Source organism: Panthera tigris, chromosome D3, assembly GCF_018350195.1.
Source record: "Panthera tigris isolate Pti1 chromosome D3, P.tigris_Pti1_mat1.1, whole genome shotgun sequence".
NCBI classification, from domain to species: domain Eukaryota; kingdom Metazoa; phylum Chordata; class Mammalia; order Carnivora; family Felidae; genus Panthera; species Panthera tigris.
This window is the reverse complement of record NC_056671.1, coordinates 16,609,377-16,625,865: the sequence shown is the minus strand read 5'-3', so window position 1 is coordinate 16,625,865 and position 16,489 is coordinate 16,609,377. Positions and strand designations below refer to the sequence as shown.

Sequence of the window (16,489 nt, the reverse complement as noted above, 5' to 3'; positions counted from 1 at the left end):
CGACTGAGCCACCCAGGTGCCCCAATAAGCCTAACTTTAAAATACACAAATGTTTAATTCCCAAAGTCCCCCAGTGAAACAAAGCAAAAATATAAAATCTAAAGCTAAACACTGTTCCCTGTTCACCCTAGAAGCCACCTCTACTCATTATTTACAGAAAGGTCACATAAAGAAACTCAGAGCCCATTCCCACCCCACACCTGCTCCCCCCAGCAATGCAAAGGGCCCACTCAGGACACAAGAGAGGATGCGTGTACTGTGAAAATCTTTTATTACTGTCTCTTGTGACAAAATAACATTTTATACAAATATGTCACCTAGTTTACTTTGGACACAAAGACAATACAAACTGGAATGAGGATCTTGGGTGAAGGGGAAAGAGGAGGAAGGACAGATCAGGTCATTGATGTTTCTTATATTCTGTGAAAAATAGATTTACAGGGGAAAAAAAAATAGACTTTCACAACTTCAATGACTTTACATGATCCTTTGTAAAACAAGGGTAAATCCGCCTCCACCAGACCCCTCTTGTGGCGAAGATGTTCTGTAACATGGAATGTGAGTAAGTGATGATTTGACGACCAGGCTCTCACACTGGGGACGGCAGCACCTCTGCACAGGAACCCCTTGCCCCATGCCCTGGCAAGGAAATCTATGCTGGGATTCTGGGGGCAGGCTGTCTCCAGTCCCCAAACCTCACTGACATCGTGGTGACAATAGCCACCAAAAGAAAGTGACTTGACAGAGAAAAAAGAGTGCCCTGGGAGTCTACAGGGGTGGCAGGACACTAAGGCAAGACTCACCTAATTCATCCAGTACACATAGCCTATGAAATCCATTCCAGAAATGAATGCCCCTTGAAGGCATTCCCCTTGAAGATTCCCCGTCACTGCCATTTCAAGAATCGCTGGTCTACAGTTAGCCCCAGCTTCCCTTGAATCACTGGCCCTCTCTGAGAATCAGATGGCCCAAAGGCCGTAGGTGTCTTCAGGGAGTCTGCATGCCCCTGAAAACTGCTTTCTCTGCAAGAGATCTCCGAGCCAACACACCAGGACGGGGAAGCCTACGTTAGCCCACAGCTACTTTAAGTTGTTATTTCTTCCGCGTACTCTTTAGGACAGAATGAAATCAACAGGGATCTTCTTTGGAAAAGCAAGAAGGGCATCTTAGCCCAAAGGTTCCACAGGAAAAGAGAGATACTCTTCCTGGAGATTCCAAGGCAGAGGAACAGGAGCAAGACAGGAGAGGAAGAGGTGCAGGCGTCAGGCCCCGTGGCAACAGATGGGCCCGGCGGTCTGCTGGAATGTATTCCTCCGGGAGCTGCCGCTCAGATACCAGCTCTGAACAGAAGGCAGGGTCTCCCCCGTGCAGGTCATTTTCCCCCTCCAATGGTATGATTACCCCCAAGACAAGTGCTATCAACAGTCCAGATAACTTAATAACATGGCCTCCTGATTCAACTCCTGATTGCTTCAGCTACTTTCAGAGAAAATATGACTTCCAATTCTCTCCCCAGTTCAGGAAAAAAACTTGACTTTGAAACTCACCCTGGTTAACACCCCAGGGTGGTTAACTCTGATTTCCTGAGTAATGAGACATACGAATCCAGACTCCCAGGTACAGAATACCAGACAGAACTTCTGGAGCAGAAGAGGGCATATCCCTGTCCTGGTGGGCACAGACTGAGCACATGGCCTCAAAACCGTCTCCAGTGAGACTAAGGCAAGCCAGTGGGGAGGAGAATACAGCACTATTCAGGCCAGAATGCCTGCCTCCTCTGCCCTCCAGGCAGAGGCTAACACTGCATGTAAGAGACAGCCCACGAGTCCACACGACATGATCTATCCTGGGACATGTTTCCAAGACATACTCAACTGAGCAGAGCTCTGGAAGCTCCAAAAACCACATCCTAGATACTAAGTGAATATCAAATAGTAGAAAATCTCCTGATTAGGCCACTGTCACATAGAGAAGGGGCGATTCTCAAGCTCAATATGCACACACAAATATGCTAGAGGAGAAACCGAAGGTAAGGAAGCAGTGCTGATGTCTGTCCACAGAGGAGGAGGGAAGGAGGCCAATGCAGCTTTCCCCAGCAGCATGTGGGACAGAGCCACACATAAGGCACCTAGATTTGTAGTGGACTCCGGTTCTAAGATTCACCCGGCCTGGTGATGAGTAAGCTGTCTGCAGGGTGCCTGGTCTCTTCCCTCCTCAGCAGTTGGACCCAGTGCCAACACACACAAGTAAGGGTTTTCTCAGTGAGAAAGCTGCCAGCACCTGGCAAAGCCCAGATTCTGGCCTGGCACAGAGCACTACTAGGCCAAGGTTCAAGGCCACTCACGCTCTAGAATCCAAACAGGGAGAGACACTGGTTAGTGAATGCACAGGGGCTTTCTGTGGCAAAGCGCTGGCCCTTCCATCCTGGGCCCTGCATGGCTTTTGTCCCAAGCATCTTGGGAGACTGCTCTCCGTCAGTTACTATGATGCTTCACAATGACTATCACCACATACCTGGGCCCTTCCTACTGCTACCTTTCTATCGATGCAAAATCCTGGCCACAGCAACGATCTTCTCAGAGGGTCAGCTAAAGCCACCCACAGTCAGACAACCATACGGAGCTGAGGTGGCAAGAGTCTATCCAGTAAGGGCCTGAGGACAAACATAACCCACAAGGATGTGCAAGGAAGGTTTTTTGAGAGCACCCTTTGAGAGCCACCTCAGGCTAGTTCATCCTTTCCAAACAACCAAAAGAACTCCAACTAGCAGTATGAAGGATCAGAATATGCATTAGAGGTCTGACCTGCCAGGATGGTTCCAGAAACTACTTCAGTAGAAAGACAGACAGGAAAATCCTCCTAAATAAGAAATCTACAGAGTTTCAGACGCAAATCCCCATCAAAGCCAATCCTGCAGGCTCTCCTGTGTTGAAAAATCAAATCCTTCCTTTAAGTAGCTGTTGGTCCGTAACTATATCCAGTCCCAACACGAGCCAGATTAGCCCCAGGAACCTGATTAATACTATCAGAAGTCTAACCACACATCACATATGCTGGGAACACCACTGACATCTTATAAAACCTCTCCAAAAGAAGCCTAGAAATAAAAAAATGAAACAAAAAACACAAAATACGAGGCCTGATGTGGCCTCAAGAGATCCTACTGCTCCGAGAGCAAACACTGCCACATTCTATTTCAGGAGATACTCAAAGGTTAGGAGGCAGGACACGCAGAGCAAGCTCGTCTTTCCTCCAAAGCGGGAACAGAAGGCACTGCCAGGCTGAAACCTTGTCGTATCCCCGGGAGGGCTGGCGGAAGGTCCTGGAAGTCAGACAGAGAAGCAGGCCTCTCCACAACATGGACTTTTCAGTTTGGCAGCCCTGCTGGCCGCTGGTGCCTCCACTCCTGGAGCCCACACGCACCCCCTTTTTTTCCAGTTGCTTTCGAACTACGCTCAAACTGAGGTCAGACTGTGCCACCGGCAATACTGCAAGTGAGAGGGCGAGCTGCCTGGAAGAGACCCACCGTTCAGCTTCTCACCGCACCCAGGAACCTATGGAAAAGCCGCTGACTGGCAAGCCGGCTGGCCAGAGCCTCCTTACCCTGACACAGCTGTGTCCGTAGCGGCCCGGGCTCATCAGCACAACCAGCAGGCAGCTATGACTACGTGAAAATAAATTTTCTTTTTTCTCTGGATTCCAGGAGCCTTACCCTAATCCTTCACTTTACTATAATACGTCTGCAACCTAAGGGGTAGGGGAAAAGGGAAGAAAAAGTGCTGGGGAAGAAAACACAGCACTGCTTGGCACCTCTCTTGGAGCACAGGAAACCACCACCCCAGCCTTGGCTTCCTGGGACCAGGTTCCAGATGTGTGTTGACGAACAGCAGGTTCAACCACCTCCATGTGCCAGGACCTCGGGCCACAGCAAAGCACCTCCCCGTCCACTCCCACAGCGGTCACTGGCCTCCATTATAGGCATAATCGGCCTTGTTGTGCATTATCAGCTTGTTGTCAACAAAGTAGAAGCTGTCAGAACGGGTCTCATAGGGATTTTCAATCATCAGACGAACTGCAGGTCAGAGAAAGGGAAAAAGCAAAGACTTACGTGTGAGTCTGCCCCACAGACTTGGTGGGGGAAAACTTAGTATCCCCTCTAGGGGCACCTGGGTGGCTCAGCTGATAAGCATCAGACTTCGGCTCAGGTCATGATCTCACAGTTTGTGAGTTCGAGCCCTGTTCAAGCCCTGCATCAGGTTCTCTGCCGTCAGCGCAAAGCCCATTTTGAATCCTCTGTTTCCCCCGTCTTTGCCCCCCTTCCCCACTCTCTCCCCCTTCCCCACTCTCTCTCTCTCTAAAAAAAAAAAAAACCCTCTTTAAAAATTAAAATTAGTGCCCCCTCTAAAATTCATAGGCCAGCCCTCCAGAACATGTGCGTATACTGTTAGAATAATGAGGTCAGAACAGAGGGGGCCAGGCTTAGAGAGCTGGAGAGAACCAAAGAGGCCCCCAACTTAAACATGATACCCACTTCAACACAAGGATGCAATCCTCTCTCTGACATGGCACTCCTTGAGCATCTCGAGCCTGGACTCGTACTCGGAACCCCAGGAAAACAGGATTACCCTTTGCCGAACATGGACTACTGCACATTGTTTATTCAGTACTTCTGGTCTGTTCCCCACCTCTAGACATTCTGGTCCAAATTCCAAAAGCTGTGCCTCACTGTGCCCACTTCCCATGGGCACTCCTGACAACCAAAGGAACCCTAGGTATACATGAGTGAGGGGTGACAAAGGACAAGGAGCCTTTTCCGGGGATGGCTCAGGGTATTAACTCGCAAAAGATTCAGCAAAAGGTCTGCTTGTCTTGGGATCCAGATTTAAATCTCATTTGTCCAGGCAGCTGCCCAGGCCTCTTTTACCATTCTGGAAAGTCAAGATAATTAACAGTCACTACCTCTGATCAGTTCTGAGTTAACGATCACAAGCTATTTTGGTTCCTCTGGAGGAAACGCTCTGGTTTACCACAGGTCTCAAAAGATGAAACTGACTGTTGAAAGTCCTTTGGACCCACCTAGGCCAAAGTTACTTGGTTTATATCCAGAATATTGACCTCCACACTCTTTTAGCTTATGTGTTTTCAAGAAGAAAAGTTCTACCACCTTGGGTAAAAACTTGTACTACTATACATAATCTTTCCTTGCAAGTATCTACATATCCTGGCACAGCTTGGGGAGCGGGTTTAAAACCAGGACCAGATGCTGTCATAAACAGTCCACCCCAGGCAGCAATCCTCATTTTACCTAAAAGCAGCACTGCCATGTGACCGAAGAACATTCTGGCTTTCAGAAGACAACAATTTTAAGGACATGGGATTCTGAGAAAACCAGTCAGTATATGCAGATCCTTCCCTACAACTCAGCCAAACCCCCACACTATTCACAGGCTCCCGCTCATATTCTCAATGTTCTGGAGCCATTTTCCCTGGTTACTAACAGATAATGCCAGCCTGAGAGAGCTCCACCAGAGTCATGGGAACTGATAAAGCCTGCTCTCTCTCTCGATGAGTCCACCTCTTCCCCTGCCTCGGCTCCTCCCTCTGGTGCCTCCCCAGCTTTTCTTCCACAGGACTACAGGATTACTCTTCCTAAGACGTGACTTCTGTCCTGCCATTCCTTCTGTTCCAAACCCTATAAGAGCTCCCTATTTCCTGTGGCTCTATTCTGACAGTTTATCTATGCAACCTCTACTTGCAGGGAATGGGAAAGACGAGGCCCCCAGACCTCTGATTCTATTCAGTCCCCAGCTTAGCTTCTCCCTCTAAGGAGAAAGGGGAGGGCAAAGAAGGAGCGCCGAGCAGAAGCCAATGACTAGCACACAGTGGAAAAGCAAGCCTAACGGAGGCTCGGAGAGGCGCTCCGGCTAACCCTAGTCCCAGAAATCATCATGGCCCTCTCTTCCTCTTCCTCAGTCACCCCCTTTCCCTGCAGCAGGCACCCAAAGCAGATGGCCTGCATTATTAAAACCTCTGATGCTCCCATACAGGCAGAATTTGAAACCCTAGACAGGAGCACTAGGAAATGAGAAGCCTGAGGTCAAATGCCCGGAGAGGCATCATGTCACTACCTCCCTCCTCGGCCAGATGAGGGTGTTGGACCAGATAGACTCCAAAGTTTGTTCCTTCTAGTCCTAAGAATTTAGGACGGGGAAGAAGTCAGGGGATACATACTGACATCCTCAGAAAGCTGGGGAAACTCATAGATATGTTCACAAGTGTTTCTACTGCTGGGGATGCAGAAGCCGAAATCAAAGTCAAAGTTTTTCAGCAAGCGTTCCCGGAAATAGTGCCGCTCAATCATCCGGAAGTTTGACACAGGTTTGTCTCCCACTGTGAACTCCACTCTGCAAAATAAATCTCTGTGAGCCCTACTTTGCCTCCTCCCTTCTTTAAAGCCAACCCAGAACCCAACCGAGAACATTCTTTGTGGACAAACGAGTGTTCTCCCTCCAGAAATACTGGTACTCACGTAGCCCCGACTGTGCGGAGGCGGAGAAATGCCGGTGTGAACTGATAGCGGACAAAACGTCCCGCGCTGATATCCACATCTCCACCTTCCTCCTCCTCCTCCTCCTCTTGGTCTGAAAGAGCACAAGGAATCCTGAGCGTACTGTCTCAGCGCCACCAAACAACACAATCAGTTAACAGCACTAACACCAACGGCAGGATGGCTGATATTTACTGGGCACTTGCTACATAGCAGGCCCTGCGCTGATCATTTCACAGAATCCTCCCAACCCTGTGGAGAGTCATCATTATCTCCATCTTATAGATAAGGATGCAGAAGCCCAGAGTGGTTAAGCAGCAAGTTCAAATTCCCCCAAACAGTACACGGAGGGAACAGGGATTTGAACCCAGGTCCATCTGACTTGAAGCTTGTTCTTATAAACATTAAGCTATTTACCTTTTATGTAGTTGAGTGGCTTGGGCCGTATCCTAAGAGTGAAGCTTGAAACAGGCTGGGTACTAGGTCCCTGGCATGGTCTATATTATACATAGTTATCAGGTCGCAGTGCTAGCTGCTAACCAAAAGAACGTGCCTACGAAGGTTGAAAATAGGCAAAAGGTGAGTTCAGAGAACACAACACTTTCTGACAGGCAGCAAAGACAAGCTCCAAGACATAATCTTGTCATTTAAATGGAAGACACGGGCCTACAGCCTTGGGGTACTGTAACGCCTATCCCAGACCATGCCAAATCAGACACTGACAACCTGGGAAACAGTGAGGTAGGTAAGCAATGAGCCAACATGCTGGACCTGACTGAGGGTGAGTCTAGTCCATTCCTGAGCCCAGGAAATGGAAGTTTTGTAAAATGAATCAGACAACCATTTTAATGTGAACAAGGAGATAGTTCCCACTAGTAGCCATCCAGTATCCCACAAAAAGATTTTCTCCAGGTATTGGCTGAATGTGGGTGCAACTTCTGTCTTTTTTAACCCCAAACATCCCTCTGCCTATCACAAGCCCAAGAGCAAATGGGGAACCAGACGGAGCAGGCGTTCAGAGCCAGAGACTCTAGAGCCCTTGCTCCAACAATGTGATTCAGAGAGAATCAGACCAAATCTCAGGGATTCAAACTCATCAGAACAAGTGTAGTAGGAGGGTACTGATTCAGTGTGAGCATATTCTAAGTGAATCAAGATCCTTACAGGTAAAGACTGGAGAAGTTGAAAATCAAGGTGTCTTTTTTTTTTTATAAATTTTTTTCTTCTTAACATTTATTTATTTTTGAGACAGAGAGAGACAGAGCATGAACAGGGGAGGATCAGAGAGAGAGAGAGGGAGACACAGAATGTCAAACAGGCTCCAGGCTTTGAGCTGTCAGCACAGAGCCCAACGCGGGGCTCGAACTGACAGACCGTGAGATCATGACCTGAGCCGAAGTTGGACGCTCAACAGACTGAGCCACCCAGGCGCCCCAAAAATCAAGGTGTCTTTACAAGTTCTGTAGCCTCCCTGTTTGAGACAGTTCAGTTTTGTACTGAAATGACTACTCTGGGCCCAGCCTAGTCCAAGTCCACACATCTGAAATGGCCATGGGGTCCTCGAAACATCCAAAGTACTGGGACATTTCGCATAGGGACGTGAATACCACAGACCCAGGAGGCTGCCTGGCCCTGATCCTCCCAATACCAGCCAAGTATCCACAAGCTGGAGCCTTCAGGTCCAGCTTCAGGTCAGCACTAGATTATGAGAGCATGAAGGATGCCAGGTGGGGTGGGAAGACCAGGGCTCTAGCCTTGCCTGTGTGATGAACCTGAGCCGAGACCTTCTCAGGAAAGCCCTTCGACCTGTCTGGGCTACTAACACCTGCCTTACCAAATTTACAGGCTCTTTCTGAGTAGCAAATCATTATGAGAAGAGTTTTGCAAAAAGAATTCTTGATTCAGACCTCAGTGGATACTGCAGTCATCTGTGCTGGTGTTCCAGTAACTAACTCCAGGGGGTGCTCCGTCTCCAGTGATGAGCTCCAAAGACTTTGATGTGGCCTGGCTAGCCAGAGAGGAACCACCCTGGAGCTGCGTGCACTACAACACAGGAAGCATCTATTCAAGGCTAATTTAAGGAATCCCAAGTAGATGAGTTCATAGGTTTGGGCTTTCTGTTCCTCCAGAAAATGGTGGAGATTAACATCCAAACTAGGCCTTACAAGAAAACAGAAGGCACTGTTGAAAGGAAAGCAAGCGAGAAGACAGGTGAGCCTGGACTGGGACCCCCAGCATGACCCTTCCAGTGTCCCCAGGACACACGGCTCAGGTGAGCTTTCTTCATTGTACTTTTAATTCCAAGGTTTCCTTTCCTAAGCAGAGGCAACATGGTAAGAGGAATGAGCACAGGACCGTGGGAAAGTCACTTGGAAATTCTGAGACTCAGTTTCCTTATCTGGAAAATGGGAGTAATAGCTCCTCACAGAGACGTGAGGATCACATGACCTGATGTAAACAGAAACATGTGGGACACAGCGCCCAGCACAGAGCAGATACTCAGCAAACATCAGCCTCTTAGCGCAGCTGCAAACCAGGGCACCTGGCAACCCAAGCTTCAGGAGGAGGCAAGGAAGTGGACACGCCGGAGTCCATGCCACAGGATGCAATGGTACACACAAATTCGAGCTTCAAGGACCTTTTGAAGTGACTGCTACAGTACTGAGGCCTACCTGAAACACAAGGTTTGGCAATCTCAAAAAGCACCGTCCCTGTCTCCAAATCTCGAATTTTGAAGCGGGTGAAATCAATACTGTAGATGTTATCTTCAGGTTTACATAAATAATCTGAAATGAGAGACAGAGAGAGAGAGAGACACCAATGCTGTTAAATAATCATCCAAAACTACCATTCATTTCTTCCTCAAGTTTTGAAGCAAACTCAGGTTTTTTTCTTACACAACTCACTTAAAATACACTCAAAAACTTCCCCTTACGTTAAAAGCAAATGTTGCAGGAAGAGAATAAAGGGATCAAAGAAAGAAAAAAAGAGCATGGATTTGGTTTGCATGAAAGATTATCGTAACACTTTAAGAAACAGGGATAGTATAAGGGGATTCCTTTGGAAACCCCTTGAATATCACAACAGGACAGAATTTTTTTTAGAAATCCATTTAAAAACATTCATGCTAATCTAATGGCTAATATAGTACTTGTTTGCCAGCCATTAGTATCACAAAGCAGAGAGCAGCAAACTTTTTCTGCAAAGGGCCAGACCATAAATAATTTAGACTCTGGGGCCACGCTGTCTCTATCACAACCACTCAACTCTTGTCACTGTAGCGCAAAAGCAGCCACAGACAACACACAAATGAATGAGCATAGCTGTAGTCCGATAAAAGTATTTACAGATACTGAAATACAAATTGCATGTAACCATGTGGGGCAAGATTTCTCCCCCTCCCCCGCCGAACTATTTAAAACTGTAAAAACCATTCTTAGCTTGTGGGCTGTACCAAATCAGGCAGTGGGCCACATCTACACAGGTGACAGGACAGACTGGCTGGTGAGGGTACTGGGCCAAAGTAACGTGGAACCTCTGACAACCTGAGCAGCTGGTCAATACAGTACTGATCAGAGAAAACTTTGCTGATTTCTTTCTACGATGACTCCTGACCGCATGATGGCAAACTGAAGAGCTCCTGATTACTTCATAAATCTGAAAAAGACTGAGGAAGGTTCTGCACCTTTAGAGGGTACTCCATACACAACTGAATGGAACAGGCTAACAAAATCCAGAGGTCACCAAGCTCTGACCTGTGGCTTTCTCCAGTAGGCTGCTGACATGAATTTGAGCCACAGCACCAATCCCAAGCCCCTACACAGGACCTCTGCCCACCAAGAACACTGCTTAGGGCCAGGCATTACAACGGCCCGATTCCCCCTTGGTATGAGGAGAAAGTAGGAGGTTAAAAGGCTCAGGTGATGAGCACTTGTATGCATTCAGGGCCCCGAATGAAAAGTGGGTCAGAACTGAAGAGCAAGACCTACTAAAGATATACTCGGGCATGCAACGGACAGGCCCGACCCAAAGAGTGATGGCAAATGGGGACATGGAAATATCCAGAATCAGGTTAAACCTCTTAAGAGATGGGAATTCCTTTTCATACTGGCTGGACCAAGGCCCACCGCCTGAACTCCCATCCCCACATCACTGGAGCTGCCACCAGCTCCCTGAGGTACACCCGAGCGGCCCCAGGCTGACAGCTAAAGCCGTTCAGCAGAGGACACTGGGGCAGCCTTAGGTCCGTGGCGGGAGTGCGGGTGCTGCAGGGTTAGAAGTGTGGAGGGCAGCAGGGTCCAACAAGGTGACTGCAAACTCTGGGGAAGAAATAGCAAGACAAAGGGCATCAGGTCAGGGCTCGGCTTGGAAGAGAACAGAGAAAGGAAGGAGAACCAGGACAGGGGGCTGGGCAATATGTTTCTTCCCACCCGTACCTACATCCATGAAAAGGGGTAGTAGAATGCTTGCACGACACATTCTCGATTCACTAGAACACGTGTCAAGAGCAGGAGTCACATTTTGGATCGTGTACATAAACTGAAACTTTATCAACATACTTTTTAATGTGGCTGTTTAAAATCTGCATGAAATGCCACTGTTTGAGGAAGGAAGAACGCCCCTGCACGCAAAGGGACAAGGCCTGGGACCAAAAGAGGTAGGGCGGTCAAGCCAGGCTGGAGAGGGGGGCTGTCAGGGGCCGGGGTGCAGAAAGGCGGAGGAAGAAGGTAGGGGTCCGGGGAAGGAAGACGCTGCAGAAGCTGGAAGTGGGCAGGCTGAGGGAGCCTGGCTCGGCAGGAACTTCACTGATCCCCGTGGGTCTTCCAGGATGAGGGGGCAGCAGTCCCACTTACCAGGGTCAAGAGGATCCAGTTAAGCTTAAGGGGGGGCTCCCTACCGACACAGATCCAGCCGAGGAGGAGAACGGCCGGCCTGGAGGCCCAGCTGCGGCCGGCCCAGGAGAAGCCTGGCGTGGCTGGACGCAGGGGAACGCGGTCAAGCTCAAAGAGAACCCCTTCCCAACCTAGGCTAGTTGAGGGTGGGAGGCGCAGAGCTCGCCCGGCGGAGTGGCCGGCGGCGCGGCCTGGCCGACCGAGGGGGCCACAGGGTGGACCCCCGGGCCGGTCAGGCGGCGAGCGGCCGGCTCCGCTGAAGGCGACAAGGGGCCCGGGGCCCAGCGCGAGGGCAGGGCGCGGCCGAGCGGGCACTCACTCTCGGTGACCCGGCTGAGGCGCAGGACGTGCTCGGGCCGGATGGTGTCCAGAGCCAGCAGCTCCTGCTCCGTGACCGCCGCCCCGATGCCGTCCTCTGTCGCGTGGGGGGGCGCCTGCCGCCGCGCCTTGAGTCGGTTCAGGACACCGCCGCCTGCCTTCTTCTTCTCCTCTTTGCCGGCCACCAGCGCCCCCGGCCCAGCCGCTGACCCCGCGGCCGCAGCCTTCGGGTTCGACCCGCTCATCGCTCCGCCGCCAAGATGGCCGCCGCCTCCGCAGCGCCGTAACTATGGAGAGCGGGGGCGGGGCCCGGGGTGGCACCTGGGGAGGGGTGGGGCGGGGGCGGGGGGCGGGGGCGGGGCCTGCGGGTCAGCGGCCGGCTGCCGTCTCGCCTGCTTGGGCCCAGCCAGGTGGTGAGCCGCAAGGGTGGCTGGGGTGCCAACCCCCGGACTCTCCATCAGGTCCCCAAAGTCACCTCACCTCAAATGTCTTTAAAATATTTCATACAGTCAAATGACTTTCTGTCATATAAACTGTAGACAAGGCATCTTGAGAGAGTTTTTTAATCTGTAGCACAGAAGTTAAAAGTGCTTGCCTTGCAAAAGCACCTTTCCAGAGTACAGTTTCTAAATCCTACTGTGCCAGGCTTTGGGCTCGACCTTGTGCTAGACTACAGGGAACGTAAGAACATGAATGAGGACTGGGATTGGGTCCACCTTATTCACTATTGTATTCTGGCAGTCCAGCTAATGGCTGACACAGTAGGTGCTCAATAATGAGCGAGTGAGTGAAGGAATGCTCCACTCTGAAGGAGCTTCCCCTTTGCTGGGACAGACTGTGAAGTACATAATTCATTATGTGGCCCTTCCTCTTGACCAACCCAGTAAGTATGAATGAACTCAAAGAGGAGCCAGATGGCCGACTGCTCTAAAAAGAGGTAGAGCAAAGATGCTACCGGAACACACAGGAGTGGTCGGGCCGATCGGGAAGAGGCTTCACAGAGGCAACATCTGCACTGAGCCCTGGAAGTTAACCATGACTTCACCAATTGGAAGAGGTGGGCCAGGGGGTTGAGTGGGTGAAGGGTGGGTTGAGGCCCTCCTCTCACACCCCTGGTTGGCTCCTTCTCTAGGGATTCTGGATCAACAGTCTTCTGTGTCGGAGGCCTGGGCCTACAACTGATGTAGTGTGTCTTCTAAGTGTGGTATCACATCTTACCCAGACTTAGGCCGGAGTGAAACTCCACCTTTCTCCCCATGGTCAGCCTCAATACTTAATTTATGCCAGGCTTTGCTGTGTCCTTCTCACCTTATGTAAGGTGCTTGGGAGGGGCTGACAGACCTAGCCTCGTTCCTGGACAAAATCCAAACCTTACTACACCCCAGCTGCCCAGCCTGGTGGAACAGTATGTGGCCAAGTTCCTATCTAAAAACTGTCCTGTCTTTTGAGAGATTACCACGGTGGCATTTACCAAACCGTTCAGGAAAATTTTAATAGATGTGTACAAAGAATTAAAGTCCTTCCCTTTGCAAACAACTCTTTTAAAACCACTCAGCAGTGAGTGGTTACTGAAGAATTTCCAGAACTTTTAATATGCTACTTAATTGTGAATCACCAGGAGGGAGGCTCAGAATGCAGCCATTTCCCACTCACTTGCTCACTGAACCTTTGTTCTCAGAGTTCTCAGGAATAGTTACCTGGATCCCCCACTTTTCTCTTTCTAGGGATGGTAACAAATGTATTACCCCTTTTATGCACAGAGTTGTTTAGTGCAAAGATGTTTACCACAGAACCATTTGCAACATTGAAAAATTACAATAAATTACAGTTGCATCCATTCAAGTTATGCAGCTGTTAAAAAGAATGAGATCCCAGGCCCCTGGGTGGCTGGTCTGTTAAGCATCTGACTCTTGATTTCAGCTCAGGTCATGATCTCACAGTTTGTGAATTCCAGCCCCACGTCAGGCTCTCTGTTGTCAGCACATAGACTTGCTCAAGTGTGCTCGCGCATGTGTGCTCTCAAAAATAAACATAAAAAAAAAAAAAAAAAAAAAAACTTAAAAAAAAAAAAAAAAAGAATGAGATCCATCTATATGTACCAGTATAGAGAGAGCTTAGACATATTGGGGGTAGGAGGAGACAGGGGGGACAAGGCACAGAATCCTATTTGTTTAAAATAAAAAGGACATGAAAAACAAAAGGGGGGGGGGGCACACCTGGCTGGCTCAATTGGTTAAGCATGGACTCTTGATTTTGGCTCAGGTCATGATCTCACAGTTCATGGGTTCCAGCCCCTTCATAGGCTCTGTGCTGATATCACAGAGCCTGCTTGGGCTTCTCTCTGTCCTTCACCCCCTGGCGCTTGCATGCTCATGCTCTCTCTCCCAAAATAATAAACTTAAAAAAAAGAAAGTAAAAATAAATAAAATAAAAAGGACATGAATATATGGATCTGCATCTGCAAAGGAAGAGATCTTGAGATACACTAAAGTGTTAAGCGTAGTTCCCTCGGGGGAGGAGACAGTATTAGGAGGAACGAACTAAAAAGAGAATATAGTCACTTTTGACATGAGAGCTACTTATGCACTATTTTGTCACCAGCATACGATCATGGGTTGCTTATATATTTAAAAAATATACATCTTAGGATCTTTGTCCGGAAGGAAAACGTTAAACCAAAGTAGCCTTATCTTCTCTTAAAATTTAAAAGCAACTTCACATGTGATCACTTTTTCCTGTTCAAAAGAAAATTAAATAAAAACTCCTGTATAGGGAGCTGGAGCTGGGGCCTATACTCTCTCGGGTCACTACCTATGAACCTTTGTTCACACACACACACACACACACACACACACACACACACACACACACACATGGAAGGAGTAGGAAGAATAAGGGCTATAAACTCCAATCTGCTGCTACTTCTCTTCACCAATCTTTCTAAGGCGTATCAAAAGGCTCTTTTAAAAAGTGTTTTTTGAAAAGTACATAAACTAACACCATGTTTGGAGGAAAGAGGACAACACAGAGCTACCGGATTAGCAAATTTTAACCCAAGGTTTCCCTGGGCTAGATGCGGGAAGGCCAGCATGGACAGGCCAGACTCTTTCACCCCAGCTCTGAGCTCTGCAAGTCCCTCTCCTGGTTGTTTTCCTTGCTGTAAGAGGTGTGACAGTGGCTATTTTCCAGGGCAGTCCCAGGGTAGCCAGGCAGTCTGACTCAAACCAGGCCAGGCAGGTGGGGCCTGGTGCTGGTGCAACCAAGGTAAGCAAGACATCAGAGGGCTTTTTCTGCAAAGACTGGGAACTTCAGTCCTCCTTCCAACTCCCTCCTAAAGGTGGCATGCATCGAATTGGCGGGTCAAAGCTGGGACTGCAGGCATGCCTTGTGGGCTGGGGCTGAGAACTGGTAACTTCCCTAGTAGCCAAGTCACCATCTCACTGGCTGAGGGCTGTTTTTACAAAGCAAGAATTTATATTTATATCCCACCTGTTTCCAAAAGGGATTTCTCGCATATTCCCAAGTCATACAGCACAAGCTTGGTGAGTGAAAACTCATGGAGCCTTGTGGAGGGCAGTACTTCCAAATTTTTAAATGCATATAATGTTTGACCCAATAATTCCCTAATGGATTCTGAAGAAACATGTGCACATGTGCAGAATAAATCTGTGTAGGGGCACCTGGGTGGCTCAATCAGTTAAGCGTCTGACTTCCACTCAAGTCAGAATCTCACCGCTTGTGAGTTCGAGCCCCACATCGGGCTCTGTGCACAGACGGTTTGAGCCTGGAGCCTGCTTCGGATCCTGTGTCTCCCTCTCTCTCTGCCCCTCCCCGCTCATACTCTGTCTCTCTCTGTCTCAAAAATAAACATTAAAAAAAAAATCTATATCAATATGTGTATATGTATATATGCGTATACATATAAATATATGTACATATAAAATATGTATAAAAGGAAAGATATTCACCAGACCATCACCTATATTCTCCTCTAGGGATTAGATGAGTAGGTATGAGAATGAGAAGTTTTCAGATTTTGCATCCATATAACTTTAAATTAAAAAAATGCTCATGTATTTCCTATATCACTACATCTTAAAGAGTTACTTTCTTTTTCAGAAAAGGAATGATATAATAAACCTCCATTTAACCATCACCCAGCATCATCAGTTACCTTCATTTAATTGTTTTTTGTTTTGTCTTGTTTTTTAAAGAACAGCACATCATGGCATTAAGAGCATGAGCGTGTGGTTAGTCCCACTCCTCACTCTGTCACTTACCAGCTATGTGACTTCGGGCAGGTCATCTATCCCCTCTGAGCCTTTGTTTCCTCCTTTATAAGTCAAGCTAGTCACACATCTTCCCTGGATATAGTGAAGAGATCAAAACCAGCAACGAAAGCACGATGCTGGTACCAGGGAGCGTGAATCATGAGTGGTCACGATGCCAATACATTTGAGCGGCCTTTCTCCAGGACCCCTCAGCAGAGGGCAGGCACACCAGATGGGGAGAAGAGGTGGAGCTGGATGGGAGAGCATGGTGACTGAAGAGAGCTGAGGGGAAATGAGCTAGGGACCAGGCTTGAGGAAGCCACACATGGATTCCAGTGGCAGCGGCAAGGAGACCCAGGACAGCAAGTCTTAGCACAAGGCCAAGCCAAAAGAGCAAGTGGGGTTATTTTTTACTAACATATAAGTGGGTGGCAACAAACAAAACTAAGACTCTAGGGCCA

At 48.7% G+C, this 16,489-nt stretch overlaps 1 protein-coding gene across 1 annotated transcript; it reads right to left on the bottom strand.

The window, feature by feature from the left end:
- Window positions 1-254: 254 nt before the first annotated feature.
- UNC119B (unc-119 lipid binding chaperone B) lies at window positions 255-12,023 on the bottom strand. Its single transcript, XM_042962274.1, has 5 exons — window positions 11,759-12,023; window positions 9,220-9,333; window positions 6,530-6,641; window positions 6,232-6,404; window positions 255-4,072 (listed from the first exon to the last, which is right to left on the bottom strand). Exons 1-5 carry the CDS (start codon window positions 12,000-12,002, stop codon window positions 3,960-3,962), a joined length of 756 nt encoding a protein of 251 aa, XP_042818208.1. The 5' UTR covers window positions 12,003-12,023; the 3' UTR covers window positions 255-3,959.
- Between the last annotated feature and the right edge of the window lie 4,466 nt (window positions 12,024-16,489).